The sequence below is a fragment of the Arabidopsis thaliana genome, chromosome 2 (assembly GCF_000001735.4).
Source record: "Arabidopsis thaliana chromosome 2, partial sequence".
In the NCBI taxonomy this organism is placed as follows: Eukaryota; Viridiplantae; Streptophyta; class Magnoliopsida; order Brassicales; family Brassicaceae; genus Arabidopsis; species Arabidopsis thaliana.
Window position 1 is genome coordinate 19,165,265 of NC_003071.7, and position 17,358 is coordinate 19,182,622.

General features: G+C 30.6%; 2 protein-coding genes, 1 long non-coding RNA gene and 1 other non-coding gene across 5 annotated transcripts; 3 read left to right on the plus strand and 1 right to left on the minus strand.

The window, feature by feature from the left end:
* Positions 1–9: 9 nt before the first annotated feature.
* Positions 10–1,703, minus strand: HB-7 (homeobox 7). Of its 2 annotated transcripts, none has more exons than NM_130233.5 (2): positions 1,150–1,703; positions 10–929 (listed from the first exon to the last, which is right to left on the minus strand). In NM_130233.5, exons 1-2 carry the CDS (start codon positions 1,507–1,509, stop codon positions 513–515), a joined length of 777 nt encoding a protein of 258 aa, NP_182191.1. In that variant the 5' UTR covers positions 1,510–1,703; the 3' UTR covers positions 10–512. The 2 variants fall into 2 exon arrangements, with proteins under 2 accessions (NP_182191.1, NP_001031550.1); NM_001036473.1 differs by having other exon boundaries at positions 152–923; positions 1,150–1,685.
* Positions 1,704–10,843: 9,140 nt separating this feature from the next.
* Positions 10,844–11,013, plus strand: MIR166a. Its single transcript, NR_140787.1, has one exon. It is a non-coding gene; the product is annotated as a microRNA ath-MIR166a precursor (primary transcript).
* A 2,804-nt stretch (positions 11,014–13,817) lies between these two features.
* Positions 13,818–14,055, plus strand: AT2G09750. Its single transcript, NR_140595.1, has one exon. It is a non-coding gene; the product is annotated as an other RNA (long non-coding RNA).
* Positions 14,056–15,440: 1,385 nt separating this feature from the next.
* AT2G46690 (SAUR-like auxin-responsive protein family) lies at positions 15,441–16,336 on the plus strand. Its single transcript, NM_130234.4, has one exon. It carries the CDS (start codon positions 15,640–15,642, stop codon positions 16,003–16,005), a length of 366 nt encoding a protein of 121 aa, NP_182192.1. The 5' UTR covers positions 15,441–15,639; the 3' UTR covers positions 16,006–16,336.
* The last annotated feature ends 1,022 nt before the right edge of the window (positions 16,337–17,358 follow it).

Below are 17,358 nucleotides of genomic sequence, written 5' to 3' on the forward strand. Positions count from 1 at the left end.
ATACTCTGCTTTTGTTGAGAAAAAAACAAAGTTTCTCCTTAAATCTTCCGAGTCAAGAAGATGTTAACTTGGGTTTCATGGTTCTTTTCGTGTTCCTAATATCAGTTTCTTCTCACCAACTTAGTTCTCTTCTTGATCTTTTACATATTAATGCATAACACTTTATATATATGATTTCTCCTGCTTTTGATTTTTATTCATCCAAATTTAGTCTTAAACTTACTACTTAGCTACAAAGCATGACGAGTACTTACTACTTAAAAACAGAATTACAAACACGAACTGAGAATATACGTCTTTCTAAACACATCATTTATACAGACAAAACCATACAATTTCAGCTCAAAATCCTGCAAAATTCTCGCTGAGAAACGAGTCATTTGCTGGACCGAATATCTCTATATCCGTGGCTCGGTTCATGCGATGTAGACCGGTAAATTTCGATTTGAATATGTATATATCCAATCTTTAGTCTCAATCTGTTTCATCTTCTTGTTTAGAGTTTATTGTTTTCATGACCAAAAATCCCGCCAAGGGTAATTGTTGCTGGATTGGTCCAAGAGAGTAGTAGTATCTGATTTGAAACCTCTCCAATCATCAGATGATGTCAAACAACTATCAGCTGGTTCAACAATGTTCATTAAGTGATCTGGTTCTTCCTCAAACCCACCAAAATACTCTCTCTTGATGTTGTTACTATAACCATTATCATCATCTTCATAATCATGATGATCACACATAACCCCATGATGACCCTTATCATCTTTCATCTCCATCTCCGGTCTAACCTCTTCCGGTTTACGCCTCCGGTTCTCTTCGTTTTCTGATTCATGATGTGTGCTGCTTAGAGCAACCACCGCTTGATCTCCACTACACTGCCTTTCCTCCTCCTGTGTCTTCTTTTGCGTCGCCTCTTTTAGCCTCTGCAACTACATAAAGGTATAAAACAACTCATCAACAATCTATTCTCTCCTTCAATAAACCATCAAAACAGAGTTTTTCTTGATCACCTAATCAGTCCTTAATTGCAATATAACCACTAAAGCACATATTTTATCACATATTTAAAACCACAGTTTTTCAGTATACAACCACAAAATACACAGATTTTAACTAACCATGTAAGAATAAACAGAGTTTAGAACATACCTCAGAGACTAAAGCTTGTTTTTCTTTCTTTAAGGACTCGAACTGAGAAGCCAAGTTGTCGTAGTTTTGTCTGAGAATGTTGTACTCAGTCTCGAGCTGCTTGGATTTCCAACGAGCCCTCTTGTTCTGAAACCATATAGCCACTTGCCTCGGCTGCAACCCTAGCTCTCTAGCTAATTGAACCTTCTTCCTTGGCTCAAGCCTTGTCTCAGACTCAAACATCATCTCCAGTGACTTGATCTGCTCGTCGCTAAACCTTCTCTGATTGTTCTTGTTGTGGTTGCTCTTCTTCATCTTCTTCATGGTCAAGAATGGCTCTGCTGACATCATCGCCGGAGAATATTCTCCACCTTCTGTCATCTCATCGGAATTTTTCCTCAGAGGATTTATGTTTTCTTTATTTTTATTTTTTGGAATCTCTATGTTTGTGTGATGTTGGCTATCTATATATGTGTGTTGATGAGGCTGAGATTATTATGTTAACAGTTATATAAAAATGTGATTTGTTGTTCTTTTTTGGGAGGGCTCCTTAGCATATAATAAGATATAACTTTGGGTTTGCTTTATCGTAAATTTTTTATTCATTTTTGAGTAAACGATTTGTGGGTCGACAGGTAGCAATAGGGCGGATTTTGGCTGTTTCTAGAGTCGTCGCTATCACTTGTTAAGTCGAGTTTCATTTCAACTCGAAACTAATCATCTAACTACTGATTAATAATTTCCACCTTTTTTATTTCTTTTACTTGTGACAAAATTAGTTTCGACTTAACAAGTGTTAGAAAATTAAATGATACAAAAAAATCTGCATACTACACAATTTACCGCATAGTAAACATTCTGGTCGATGTGAAAATGGAAATGGAACAACGGTTGCGTACCAATGTATTTAGTGATGTGGGTGCATATTAACAAATCCTGTTAAGTGGATCTTAAATAAAAATGAAGGGAATTATAATGGTTCATATAATGATTAGCATTTCTGAACTGATTACTAAACAATTATAATGGTTCATATAGGGAATTTCAGAAAATGAATAATCCTCATCTCCTATGCATATATCATCATGTGATTAATTATATTCTTTTCAGTACATCTCTGGTGAATTTTTAAATTTTTATGATTGTGTGCGACAGATTTAACGTTCAGAAGTCAGGATGTGTGACGGGTGTTTTTGTATACGTATGACACAAATCATAATTTTCTTAGAATGTGACTTTAATATTATTATACTTGCATTGTAAAACATATATTGATTACATCACAAATCTCAAAAACAAAACATTGTGACTTAAGTATGATGGGATACAATTTTTTCCAGCTATTTGCTTACGCAATTTTTTCTAATCGGAGATTTGATTTAGAATCAAAGCCTAAACTAATTTTTATAGATAAGTGTAATACAAGTTTACCTTCACCACACGTAAAACTTCCGTGCATGCGATTTGATAACTTTTTGCCAACTCTGTTGTGATCATTTGTTGACCCCTTCCTTACAAAAAGATATTTACTTCAGATTGAAAAATTGACAATACTATTATACTCGTAAACTATTTGTTTCTAATATCATATTTGAACTTATATGATAAATCACAGATATAATGATTCTTGAGAAAATTTTCTAAATTTTTCTTTTTTTCTGTTTTTATGTTAACAACACCATATTTATATATATTTTTAGAAAAAAAAACTAAATAGAAATGGCATATAATAGTTTTTTTCTAGAGTCTATATAACGTTATTTTTAAGAAAGTCTTCATACAACTGATTTCGCAAAATTTCTCTAGTTTAGTTTTACAAATTATGGTACTTCAAACCTCTATAAATGTTATGGTATTTTAAGAATGAATGCCTCGTGATTATTTAACAAACATTACTCCAAAGACAAAAGGCTAATTTTTCGTAACATTTCATCATTTGAATGGAAGCAAGTTAAATTTTTGCCAACAGGGAAACCATATTTGAGGCAGATTCCCTAGACTTTATTTTCTTCACGATAGCGATAACAATTTAACAATATTAGTATTAATGTGAAAAGCAACTTTAATTCTTGCTTTCCTGATTAGTTTAAGGTTTACGTTCACCTTGCTTGTCGGAAATTTCTTTTGACTAATTAATACAAGCAAAAATATTAAATTGGGCCATCTAGATAAGATATTTTCAAACCCTAATATTCTTTTTTTAATAATTAAATCTGATATTTGTAAAAAAAAACATAATTCGAAATTATATCTATCAAGTATCAACTAAAATTAAACCAAAAAGAAGTACCAACTAAAATTTAACGTAAGAGATCAATTTCTAAAGTCTTATTGAACTTATCAGAAAGTGGCAATCAAAAAGTATCAAAATCAGCCATCGAAAACTAGCCAAGTGTTATAATCAGAGATGAGAGTTCAATGCTTTGGGACATCAAAGTTGATAGAAGAGATGACATGGCAGTTGATCTGTGGTGGTGCCTGAATATTTTGGCCCAGCAAAGTACACACGTGTCGTGGTTAACTAGTATATCGCAATTTCTGAGAAGAGCCGTAGGAGAAGACAAATTCTTCATTTCTTTTTTTAAAAAGTATAATTTTAATTTATTACTAAATAAACGATGGCTTGGCTTGTTTGTATTTGCAAGCTCCTCGACTTGCCGCGTGTGACATTAATTTTTTGATATATTTACAATTAATTAGGACTTTTTATGTTAGATTATCAGTATGGTGTCACGTTCACAAAGTTTTTCTTTGTTTTCATACCATCGTAATATTCAAACGAAGATCTATTTTATTAACGAATGAATTTATTATTTTTATTTTATTTTCTTTAACGAATGAATTAAGTTTTGTCCTGCTTTTTAGATTATTACCGTTACTGCATCTCTAATCAATTTATGATACATGAGAATCAAACACAGTAATTTGGTTTTTAACGATAGAAAAAGTAATTTATAGTAGTGACTTTATCAGACAAGAAGACTTTTTTCCACCAATTTTGGAATTGTTGATAGAATTATAGAACTCTATTATTCCATATTTTCCGAATGGACAATAAATATTCTAAACCACATTCGAAATTTTTTTGTTTTATTTTGAGAAACAACTAGATCAAATTAATGTGTAATCTGAATATCTGATGGTGTGGAACTGTGGAAATATGATGCCAAGGAGGTGCCAATGGGGAAGAGACATTTAGCACCGTCTTAAAAAAAGCTTATCTTTTCGTGATAATAACTTTATAGAATTAATAGATGAAATATCTAATTACTTTTGGTCAAAATCATCATTGGTTTTATTTATAATGTTACTATCAAAAAGGTTATAATAATCGTAAATTCATTGTCACAAGTGGCCAACAATCTTACCCTACTTCTTTAACTACTACTCCTCGTTAAAGCGATGTTGAAAATAAAGCGGCTCGACTTTTCTTACCGAGTAATTAAAACAAACAAACCCATCTTTAGGACTAGATATTTTACTTAATACACCGAATCTCCGACTTTCACGTTTCATTTTTTTTTTAAAAAATAAGCATGTTCAATTTGGACATGGACAATATTTTATTTTATTTTCCAGTTTATTTGAAAGATCAACTATTGAAACAGAGTTTACAGGAAATTTGAAAATGTGAAAAGGACAAAACAAAATTAGGAAGAAAACAAAACGAAATTTTACACACAAAAAAAAAAAAAACGAAAGAGGCGAAAACTGATAAAGATAATGAGTGATTGGACCTGAACTTTATCCGTATTAGAATTTTGTTATACTTTCTTTCGTTTCCCTTTCTACGTGTCAAAATGTCTACAGTATGTTGAAGTACAAGTACGTTCATTGTACATGAAAGATATATTCAATTGCTTATGTTGTCATAATTATCTAAATTATTGTATATTAAGCTATAGATATTGTTAATTACTTAATTGTATTAGTCACGGAATCTGATAATACCAAGTCAAGGGGAAACCAAAGATTAGGCGTGAGACGGTTCTCATTGCTGACCTTGTCGGACCAAAGACCTTAGTCATGTTACTCTGTTCTCTTGCTTTAGGTTTCGATCTATTTCCACTACCGAAACCAGTTTCAATTTTCAAATAATAATATTTCTCTCATTTTATTTAACCATATAAAACTCTCAGTGTTTACTTCGATCCCCGAAAATCTTTATCTCTTACCTTGAATTTATTTATTTAATTTTTTGACATGTTTTGTGTTATATTTCATATACCTTTTGTCTCTTATAAATTTGACTCACAAAACAAAAGTAAGGGAGGAAAAAAAACAAAGCATTGAATTTTTCTTATTTAAAAGGCCCATACTAGATGTTTTAAAGCCCATTATCCCTTATCAGGTTAACAAAATTAAAGAAAATGCCCATTGGACTGTCTAGCCCACGCTAGCTGAGGGATTGATAATATGTAGTGAGCCACCTTTGGCATAATCATAACATTTTGTAATAAAACCAATATAAATGTGTTCTGATTGAAAAATAGGTTTAGTGCGAACCAATACATGATTTGGACCAGTATTAATAGTCTAATACGATGTGATCATTGAACTTACATCGCTTTTTTTTTTTTTTTTTTTGCTAATTAGTTTTCCTTTTACTTTTTGATACCTATGAGTTTGTAAACTCATGACATCATATATTTATTTTTTGTATTATGCGTATTGGATAACACCACTAATCGAGTAGACAAATTCCTATAACTTGTTGATATTGTATGCATGCATATAGGTAAGAACAAACGTATACTTACACGCATATATGATTTATGTAAGTGTAGTGTGGATAGATTGAGAGGGGTAAAAAAAAGAGTGATGGGGATATATCGAAGAAATGGTTAAAAATACAGTGAATAAAAGTTTTTGACAAGTAAAGGTCTCATCAATAGACATTCGAGAAAGGGTCTTTATGTTCATTACATTGAGATCCGCACTTTTCACATATATATATATATATATTTTCTTTGAAATTTTGTTTTTTTTCGTTGTGAATTACATTTTCATAAGGATACCATTCATATTTATATTGAATTCCCTCTTTTGTAGTCTTTTCACCGTAACCAGCTAATATATATAGATAGAAAAGAATGGCTGTAAAAAAATCTTATACGTTAGAAAATAGTGGAGTAATTTTTATTTTGAAATAGAAAAGGTGAGGAAGGAGTAGGATAGTGGAAATTTGGGATCTGATTTGAGAAATTGAATGGGCTGAGAGAATACGAACAAAGAGGCATTAAATGCTCTTGTCCCTCTTTTTCCCTAATTTCAATGCTACCCTCGCTCCTCCTCTAGTTCTTAATTATTCAGAAATTCTAATTGCTTTATTACAGTTTTTCTTTAACAATTAAGTTTGGTGTTTAGTCCTTGAATTATAATTGCTTTATTTCAGTATTTTTTTTAACAATTACAGTTTATGTTTAGTCCTTGAATACATAAGAAACGGTAGCTCCTTCAGCATATAGTACTATATGCCAAAGAAAAGTTCGTCCAGTGCTTAGTTAATGACTTATGGGGTTGGAAATTTGAAATAAACCCTTACTTTTTTTTAAAGATTACATAATTTCATTTAAAGTTTATAATTAAGAGCATGCAAACTGAATTATCTATTAAAATCTTATATGTTGCTGGTCAATCTTTTTTTTTTTTGTAGATTGTAATTAAAAGGTAAGTGGTAGTATGTTTTAACTTTTAAGCTATCAAAAATCAAAAAATGATTTTATTTTAAAAAAATACTATCTATGTAACTATCTATAAAATATTTTTATTTGTAACTATTTATGTAACTATCTATAAAATATTTTTATTTTATAGTTTAGAATTGTTATTAAGTAACGTCCTGCCAAACCCGTCCCGCCAACCCGTCCCGTAAAAAAAACTCATTTATTTTATTAATGTTGATCTTATTTATCATATGTTTATGAATCATTGTCTAAATATTTTGTAATTTTGTAGTAATTAAATGCTATCAAATATCTATGCGGTTTGATGATTATAATTGAATTGTAATAGTCATGCAGAAAAACAATATCAATAATGATAATTTTGTAGTAATTAAATAATATGAAATATTTTGAAAGTTTTATTTTAGTAACCAATCGTGTAGTTAATGTAGAGAGATTTTAGGAAGATTGTTAAATGTCAAATATTTAATTCGAAGATTTTTTTTCTAATTATCAAAAACAAATATTAAAATTTAGTGGCAACCATTGTAAATAAGTTCCAACTACATGATTTATTTCACAAAATAATTGTAAAAATGTATATATAAATAAGTTTCTGAACAAATCTGCAAACTTTAAAAGGTTTTCATTAATTACAAGTAAAAATTGAATAGAGTGGACTATAAAAGTGGTTTTTTTTTTCTCTTTTGGTTGACCGGTCTTTAGTCTATTTCTATGTGGAGAAGAAATAAACATTTATTCCTTGTAGAATAAAAATAAACATAACAATAGAATATAAATATGAATTAACCGATCTAAGGTAAGTATAATTAATTAGTTTTCTAAGGCATTTTTTTTTGTTTCTTAAAGGAATGTAAGAATGGACAACGTGGGTTCGGATATGCAGGGATTTGACATTTACGTCGTCTCTCTCTCGGACACAACACAAAACACAACTCTCGAAGACTGTCAAAAACGTTGAAATCTGGAGCCAGAATCGTCTTCTCCATTTGTCATTCTCATCCACAGTTTCTACTTATTTCTTATCTACGTGGAAATTAAATTCATTAGTTTTCTTGGACTCTAGCAACCTAAACAAATTGTTGCAGCACTTGTCGCGGGCACTCTCTAGCTTTTAACTCTGGAATCACTTTTAAAATGAGAAAATATCTATGTTTTTTTAATTTATTGTACCATATGCATTCTAAATATTAATAAGACAACGACATTTCAAAATGTGAATGCACCACAACGTTCCATATACATATTTCCATACACTAAATAAGATTCTTTGTTTTGGTAATTTGATTAGGGTTTCTTACTTATACATTTCCTAATTAACTAGTCATATTTCCAGCTGGCTTTAGTGATTAGCTTATTTTATAATGGGTGTTATTAAAGCAATAAAAATACACAAACAAAAGTTGGTATTAATTAGTTGACTTAAAGGACATAACTTTATTTCAAAAGCGAGTCATAGAAAAGTGATTCCTTTTTCTTCCCTGTTTTTAGCGTAGAAATTTTTCATTTACAATGCACGTATTTTTGACATAATACTCAGGAGACAGTAAAATCCTGTCCAATATTCGAGAATTACTATATCATACACTAGAATATATAATGGTGTGACTGTAAATATAATTTCGTAGAAAAACATTTTTTCTGAATACTGATTACAGAAACAAAAAAAAAAAGGGGCAAAGAAAAAAGATTACAGAAAAAGTAGATATCTGAGCTTAATTATTGCGTAAGAGAGAACAATTATAACTGCCAGTTTCCTTAAAGTGACATGTTTGCGTGAAAACAATGCACAGACAGATTAAATCTCTCACTAAATCTCGAAAAATAAGAGTATTAATTACTAGATTGATTACATAATTGATTTCATTTTTTTCCTCGTTGACCAAAACGTTTACCGTTATAAAACACATGATGACTTCATCTCCGTTACACGCTTGTCACAGTTTTTTGTTCTTCCTGGATTTTTTAAAAAGATATCAAAAGAAAAACCCATTAGTTAGAAAAAAAAATCCTAAGCAATTTAAAACCCAAGTCAAATAATAAAGAATTCACCATAAATTCCACGCTTTTTTAAAAATATGTACGACAAGTTAACCACGTAGTCAATATTTCCTTGAAGTAAACAAATAAACAAAACTCAAACCCTTCACTCGGTAAAATTTGAAGGTTAAACGAAACTATAAATAAAATAAAGTACTAGCCAAATAATTCTTTCATTAGAAAAGGGCATGAAAAGGTGGAGACTTTGACTTAAACCACAATAAAAAGAGTCACCAAGGGAAATGGGCCAACAATATAGAGTTTTAGCCACCCCATGGACCATTTTCACCGACCTCAACGACTTGAAACTTACGATAATCAAACATCATTAATGAATATGAAATATATTGCTGATAAAACTTCGACTTGTCGGTACAAAAGCATTTGATCTAATAATTCACAAAATGTTTAGTACTTTTACGTTAAGTTAGTCATAAAATCATACAGTATTGTTTAAAATGGTAATACAAATTTTCTTGTTTTAATTATATAAAACCGTGTTATTACTTTCATAACTGATTAGATGATCCCTTTCTAATACTAACTTCATGCATTCCCAAAAAGAGGATGGGTAGGAAAAAAGAAAGAAAGAGTTTTATAAGAAAATTTAAAACTGAAATAAAACGGGCGAATTCAATAAAGGTGAAGCAAAATTAAAAAACGAGAAAAAAAGGTGAGATACAATAAATGAAGAATGCTAATATTGGGCAGATCAATAACTCAACTACTCCTCTGACTAACTTTTATAGTCACTCCTCTTCCCCTTTTTGATTCCCTTTCCATTTTTCTCAGATTTATGTTTCTAATTTCTCGAATTCTTATAATTTTATACTTTGTGATTCGTAGTCTTTGTACTTTCCTACTTGTTCGTATCTCTTTCACCGGATGTTCTTACGCGGTTCCTTCAATTTCTTTTCATTATTTTATGTTCTTGGGACTGAAACAACAATTTGTTTGGGTAAAAGCTAGTCGTATAATTAGTGGAATATTGTAAAGTGTTGGCTATTCATTTTTTTTTTTTTTTTGCAAAGAGATACTAGGAATGTAAACGGTGGTTGTAATGACATTACTAACACTCGTCTATCTCCTATTAAACTGCAAATTAATTTGTTGAACAATGTGTTAGTAAAACATTGGTATTCTGTTCTATTCACTATATATATTCTTTGTTATAACATATATAAAAAGTTAGTCTCCTTCCACTTGCAATATGTACTGTTTGTTGCGCTAACACAGTTTAAAACCATAACGACAAAATTAGGCATATATCTAGGCATGCATATAAAGTATGCTTTTGTATATAATCCTCCTAAAACATGTAATTAAGAACTCAAAATAAAATAAAATAAAATAAAAACAAAATTAACATGTAAATAGAATCCATCTATATATAAAACATTGAACATGGCCATAATTTGTTTGCTAGTGATGAACCGACCGAGGATATATTGAAATAAATAATCATCAAACTATAAACTTCAGCCATTTAATTTTCTAACTATAATATTACGTAATAAAGTACATAAAGAACGTTGGAAATAGGCTCAATATAGAATTAGTAGAAGGGATGGGAACTAAGATTTTATTTTTGCTTGAACAAGTAATAACATAGTAAATGGGAGTCCAGTGACATGTCTCAAAAAGTAAACCCAATGTTTTTACTGCGAGATCTTGAAACTTGAAAAGCTACACACATACGTACATATGTATTGTTAGAGAGAGCGTGTGGGACCAGAGACACCCATGTTTCTTGTCTTGTATAGCTTTTCTTTGGCTCTCTCCACTACTCAATTTCTTCATAAAACCCCCCTTTTTATTTCTCTCATTCTCTCTTCCATCATCACCACTCACTTATCTTCTTCTCCATCTCTCTCTCTGCTTCTCCCTTAATCTTAGCCGGGTCTCGTGGGGGACGAACATAGAAAGAGAGAGATATAAAGATATATATTCAGAAACCCTAGATTCTATAATTTCGACTGAAAAGAAAAAGGGGCTTTCTCTTTTGAGGGGACTGTTGTCTGGCTCGAGGACTCTGGCTCGCTCTATTCATGTTGGATCTCTTTCGATCTAACAATCGAATTGAACCTTCAGATTTCAGATTTGATTAGGGTTTTAGCGTCTTCGGACCAGGCTTCATTCCCCCCAATTGTTGCTCCCTGTTTACTCCATATTTCTTCCTTCTTTTCAAATTAGGGTTTCAGATCCAGTGAATGAACCCTTGTTAAAGGTTTGATCTCTTACCTTACTTTCTCAGATTCATTTACATGCGTTATTGATTGTTTGCATGGAAAGAAATAGTTTTCTTTTTTAAATAGGTCTTTGGGGACCGATAGAAAAAAAAAGTTTTCAGGTATTTGCAGATTGGTGTAATGATGAAAGAATCTGACTTTCTTTCTCCTCTTGGAATCTGAAAAGTTTCATCATGACAAACTTTTTATACATGTGTTTGTATTTTTGAACTTTTCTACATTGCTATGATTTTGCTATGATTGTTTCTTTTTGGATCTTCATGGTATTGAATGATGATGACGATGATAGTTTTTATTCAGATCTGTTTGTTTCTTAGCACACTAGATCTATATTTGTGACACAAACTAGGGGTTTCATGATTCTATAATTATGATTTCTGAAAATTAAGAAGCAATATGTATGTGAGTTAATACAATAATTATGTCCTTATACTCCAACATGTAAGAACAGGTTTTGCATGGGAAGATCAATAGCTTGAATTTGGACCTCTTTCTCCTTTTAAATTTCGCATTGTAATATGTAACCATTTAGATCATTTAGTCTCGGATTATACTTAATAGTTACCACTAGATTGCTAATACGACATTTACTATGCATCTTAGATCTTTCACTTGTGTAGTGAAAATCTTCAATCTGGTGTTATTCTTGAAATCTTATCCTCTTATTGTACGATGAACCAGATTCCAGATATTTAGTAAACCAGACTTCGTGTGTGTATATATATATAATAATTATCAACAATTTAAAAGTAAACAAAATGTGGATGTTGTAAAATTTCAGAGTGAAACCATTACGCATAGAGTTTTCATCATCCTTCGATTTTTCTTTGTTCAATTTATGTTTCGTTTTTTTTTTCGGCGTTGAGAAACACTTTACTAAATGGTGAATCTTAGGAGGAAAACCAAATAAGATAATACTCCATTCGTGTGGAAGCCGTCAAGAAATAGAGAGCGTCTTAAATCAAAACAACAAATGAAGAAATAAATTATTATTAAATTTTTGGAAAAAGTAGAGAAAAATCTTACTAAAAGTGAAGCTTTTTTGGTTGTCCTAAAGTTTTCACGGATTACACAAATTCCATGGCTCATCGGATTTATCTTTTTTACTATGTACTTTTAACCAAAAACTTTGACCACATTTTCTTTCTTCTACGGGTTTCAGTGTCTTTTCCTGCTGAACATACGGCTATGGTTTATGTCAATTTAATTTTTGTTCACAGTAGGCGGTTTCTATATAAATAACCTGCTGAACCTACGGCTATGGTATAAGTTAATAACATTTATATATCCATGAATATATGCCGAATTGTCAACTATCAAGCAGGCGGTTTCTATATAAATAATTCATTTTAAAAATGTTTCTATGAGTTTATAAGAATTTGGTTAGACAGACTTATTTAAATGTTTTATTTTCGGATTTTCCTTACAATTTATTTTTTTCCCATATAATTTATTTGTCGAAATTCCCATATATATTATACACATTTTTAAGAAATAAAATATATTGCCGACAAAAAAAAAAAAAAAAAATTATTGATGACCATGGGCTTTAATTGGGCTTATACAAGTCATCAATTTGACAGCCGATAACGGTTAATTAACAGAAGCCCATGATAGTTTCCGTGGTTTTTATATCTACGAACTTATCACTAATATATTATACACACATTTGGCCCATTGGTATTTGACAGTGTCTCGTGAATTTGTTTTTCAAAGAATCAAAAGATAAATAATTGGTGACAAATAGCATGCATTATTTGCTATATAAAAAAACTATAGCATGAATTATAGTTTTGACTGTAATACTGTATATTGACCAAAAATCAAATTATCTGTAAAATATGTGAAATGAAATCATGAATAAAAACGGAAACTTATTTGTAAATTCGCAAATGGGCATCATATATTTGTTGTCATGTTATAATTAATTTGCCAATTGACATGAGTCAAGACTGTACGATTATACGGTTCCGGTGTGGATGGTTCATCACACATGAGGGCACCCTATTAGAACCGGCTTTAGAATATGAAGATTTTGATGTTAAAAAGAAGGCTGTACCAATATACGATGATTTCTACAAACTCATATCAGGAAAATTATATTATCCTGCTGTTTTTTGCATGCGCAATCGAATAGTAGTTTTAAGTAAGAAAAATAGGGGAAATATAAATAGTAGTATAATCCAAGGTACCCACACCGTCCCACAAAGTTGACAATTTTTGAATATCGTTGTCTCATTTTTCACACAAAGTGATTATTGTTAGTGTGCACTGCTTTATCTTATCCTCTATAGACGATCAACTTTCATTTTCCTCTCTTATTTTATTAAAATTGAAAACGGATCTAACAAATTTTCATTTTTATTTCATTTATCTTCTGGTTCTAGATACTGATAGAGTGACATGTGCCTTTTCTTTTTACCTTTTAAAATTCATATATTTTTCTTTTCTCTGTACATAATAAGTATTCGCTACCATGTCACTACCACCAACTTGGACGGCCTCGTTTTTTATTCAACTCGTCAGGAAATTGATAACCATTTACTTGTTAAAGATATGATTATTGTATTCGTACGAATTCATAGATGTGGTACCATTGAGCATATCAATATTAGGCTAGAATATTCCTTCTCCAAATTTTGTGTGTTTGATGGCACAAATTTTAGTTGTTTTCATTAGTAACTGTCTTTACTTATTGGATTAGATAACATGGATTATAGGCTCCTCGAAGGTGCCAATATCCATCAACGCTTACATCGAAATTAAACCGGCCGGTTTATGCTAAAATCCGTTGACCCAATCGCCGTTATGCTAATGTTAAGTGACAATTCTAAATACGATAATGGAATGATTTTTAAATATAAACGTAGTTTATACCTAAAACAACAAAAAGAAAAAGTAGTTTATACGTGGACATGTCTTAGACCGGCTGCGTCTTGTTCATCGAATTGTCTCCGAATTTGGATCATTACATATCTATAACTGTATTTATAATAAACTTGTAAGTTTTAGATATCGACTTGCATAATGTGTATACATGAGCTCATAGATATTGCATATATACAAGCGATGTTTAAATTATTAAACAATCGCTATATATATACATCACCACCTCCAGTCTTCATCATGTGACGACATTGATTCTGTTTCTTTTATAACTAACAATACCTAAGCCGCTCCAATAATATATAAATAATTGGTAACTACAGTTAACAAAACGAAAGTCGCAGAGAGATCAACATTGTGACAATATTTAATAATGTAATTTCTCTTTGCCATTTAAGATTCCATATGACGACGGCTCCTTTATTTGGATATAAGTTTCAATTTACGCATATTTCCGACTATCAAACCTTTTCTCTTTGTAAGATGAATAGTTACACTGAATCCACCCAAATTTTATAGCTTTTCTTTTTGAATATATGAGAATAGTCAGTTTTGAATTTCCTTTGCATAGTTTGATCACGCTTTTAACGTTCTTAATTGATGATATATTTTTCGCTAGTAATACTCTTAGGTTTTAGGTAAAACAGTAATATGTCGACTAATTTGACTAATTTACTCGGTTTAGCACTTAGTTAAAATTTCAACCCTTTTTCTTGAGTCACCAACCCATTATTAACTGTTGGTCGTCATTACTCTTTAATTCTCAGTTGCTGACCACATACTTTCTTAAAACTATTTGTTGACGAGTAATTAAAACAATTTATGAGTATCTTTTACTTCATAAAAAATATTAAAAGGACAACTATATTAGGAAATATAAAAGAATATTAGTTATAAACTTACTGTCATATTGATATATAGCTATGCAAACAATAGAAAATAGATTCAGCATTCATTGGGTTTCTTAATTTAAGTGTTCTATATTTTTGGTAGTTCTCTTACCAATAGAATAACGTTAACAATATTTTTAATAAAAACATATACAGATATTTCTAAAGTCTTACACTTCATTATTTAGCATAATGTTTTGTTTTATATATTTGTAATATAAAAAAGTGCTACTCGATAGAGTTTCTCTTTAAATATTTTAGTTGATAATCCTTGAATTTTTCTTACTTATTGCTAATATTTTTGGTCAAATCTTAATTATTGCTAGTTACAAACTTCTTAAAATACCCATTGGTTATTATTAGATTTTATAAAGAAAATGACAACCAAATAGGAATATTTTTAATACCACCATTGTATTTATTAATGAGAAGTTGAATAAAAGAAAATAGGAGCGTCTCATCTCTTTTTGAAGGGCTTTTTTAAAAAACAAATACTAGTGTGTTTTCTCTTTATAAAACAAACCTCACTCTTTTGTTTCTTTCATTCATCATCTCCACACAAAAAAAAAAAAAAAAAATGAACAACTTAATTAGCTCTCTCGAACTCACATCTCTTACACTTGAAGACCCATGGCCTGCTTTCTAGCCTAAATTTCCTCGAGAAAACAAGCAAAAAAACACAAGAAAGCTAGAATCTTATTTTCTTCTTGGTCTTTCTTGGTTTCTTCAACTTTTTCTTAAAAACGTTTTCAAAAAATCATGGGCACCGGAGAAAAAACCCTGAAGAGCTTCCAGTTACATCGCAAACAATCAGTCAAAGTCAAAGATGTTCCAAAAGGGTGTTTAGCGATCAAAGTGGGATCGCAAGGAGAAGAGCAACAGAGATTTATCGTTCCTGTTTTGTATTTTAACCATCCATTGTTCATGCAGCTCCTGAAAGAAGCAGAAGACGAGTATGGATTCGATCAAAAGGGCACCATCACAATTCCTTGTCACGTGGAGGAGTTTCGTTACGTTCAAGCTTTGATAGATGGAGAGAGATCAGTTTACAATGGTAACAACCATCATCATAGACATGGTGGCCGTGACCAGTATCATCATCTTGTTGGATGCTTCAGAGCTTGATGAATAATGATGAAATGAAATGATGGGTGGTGATTGTATGTGTTCAAATTTTAATGTTTTTTCTGGTTTAATCTTGTGGAGTTGTGGAGCCAAAACTGGCCTAACCCACAAAAGAAGTGAATCTTCTAAATTCTATCGATTTGTAGTATCTTTTTCTGTAATTTTAATGGAATTTTAAGATTTAAGAGTGTTGTTGTTTCTGATTTTTTTTCTTTTTCTTTTATTGCTTTAGACCATTTTTGAAAGGTTGTAGATAAACATGACTACGATGATCACAAAGAAACGAAAAAGATTGACACATTTTTTGGAAATTTGCAACTGTTAGACACGTATCAAAATGATAAAAAATGATATTCCATTTAGGAAAAAACTATAAGGAAAATATTCTAAAATATCACAAAATAGCTTTGAATTCCAAAAATACCATAAATTTTAATTTTATGAAGACTTCATAAAATAATTGTGATTTTTTGGGATTGTATTAGGAATGTTGGAAATAAAGCATAATTGTGGTATATATATAGGAAATAATGTTGTGATATAAGAAATTAAATATAGAAAAAGAGGAAAATAAAGGAGAGATTCTCTGAAATTAGTTTTTGTATAAAATATTTCCTTTTACCTTACATTGTAACGGCTGGTCCTCTAAAGCATTAAATCTTTCATTTGACTATTACTAGTGATATTTTAATCAATAGAGAATACATACACATCGAAGTAAATAGCAATGCATCTTCCAATGTTAGCAGGTTACTCATGCATTCTTCAGAGTCTTTTACTCTATGCGTTAATTCCAAAGATCCTATTTCACCAATCACAATATCACACAGTAAAAAGGATGAAACCAAGAAGATCCTATCTTCTTACTGATATCTTTGTAGTTTGTATACATTCTACAAAAAAATATGGGCAGTACTACAATCTAATCTCATTTATATTAAATATAACTATCTAAATTAAAACATATATACTTGTGAAACAATTAGTTTAAGAAAGCGAAAAGTATCATGATTTGGGCTGTATATATATACTATCACACCTGTAGAGTGCCTGTTTTCCGTAGACTAATGGGTACGATCGAACCCACTCATCTCACTATCATGATTTGTAATAAATGGTTATGATTCGATTGTCGGCACCATTTGAGAAAAGGAAAGGCTTAGCTTTTTTTTGGGTTATCACTAATTGTTGTTTTATCACTTTTCATTTCATTTTTTAATTTGTTGATTAGGACAGCGTTACTTTATTGTCTTTTGCTTTTAAGTTTTAACCCTTCATAATAGCCTTATGTAGAATTAGTAGTTGGCCTGAAAATCGTTTGATTAGATGCTAGACCTCTTTAATGGTATGAAT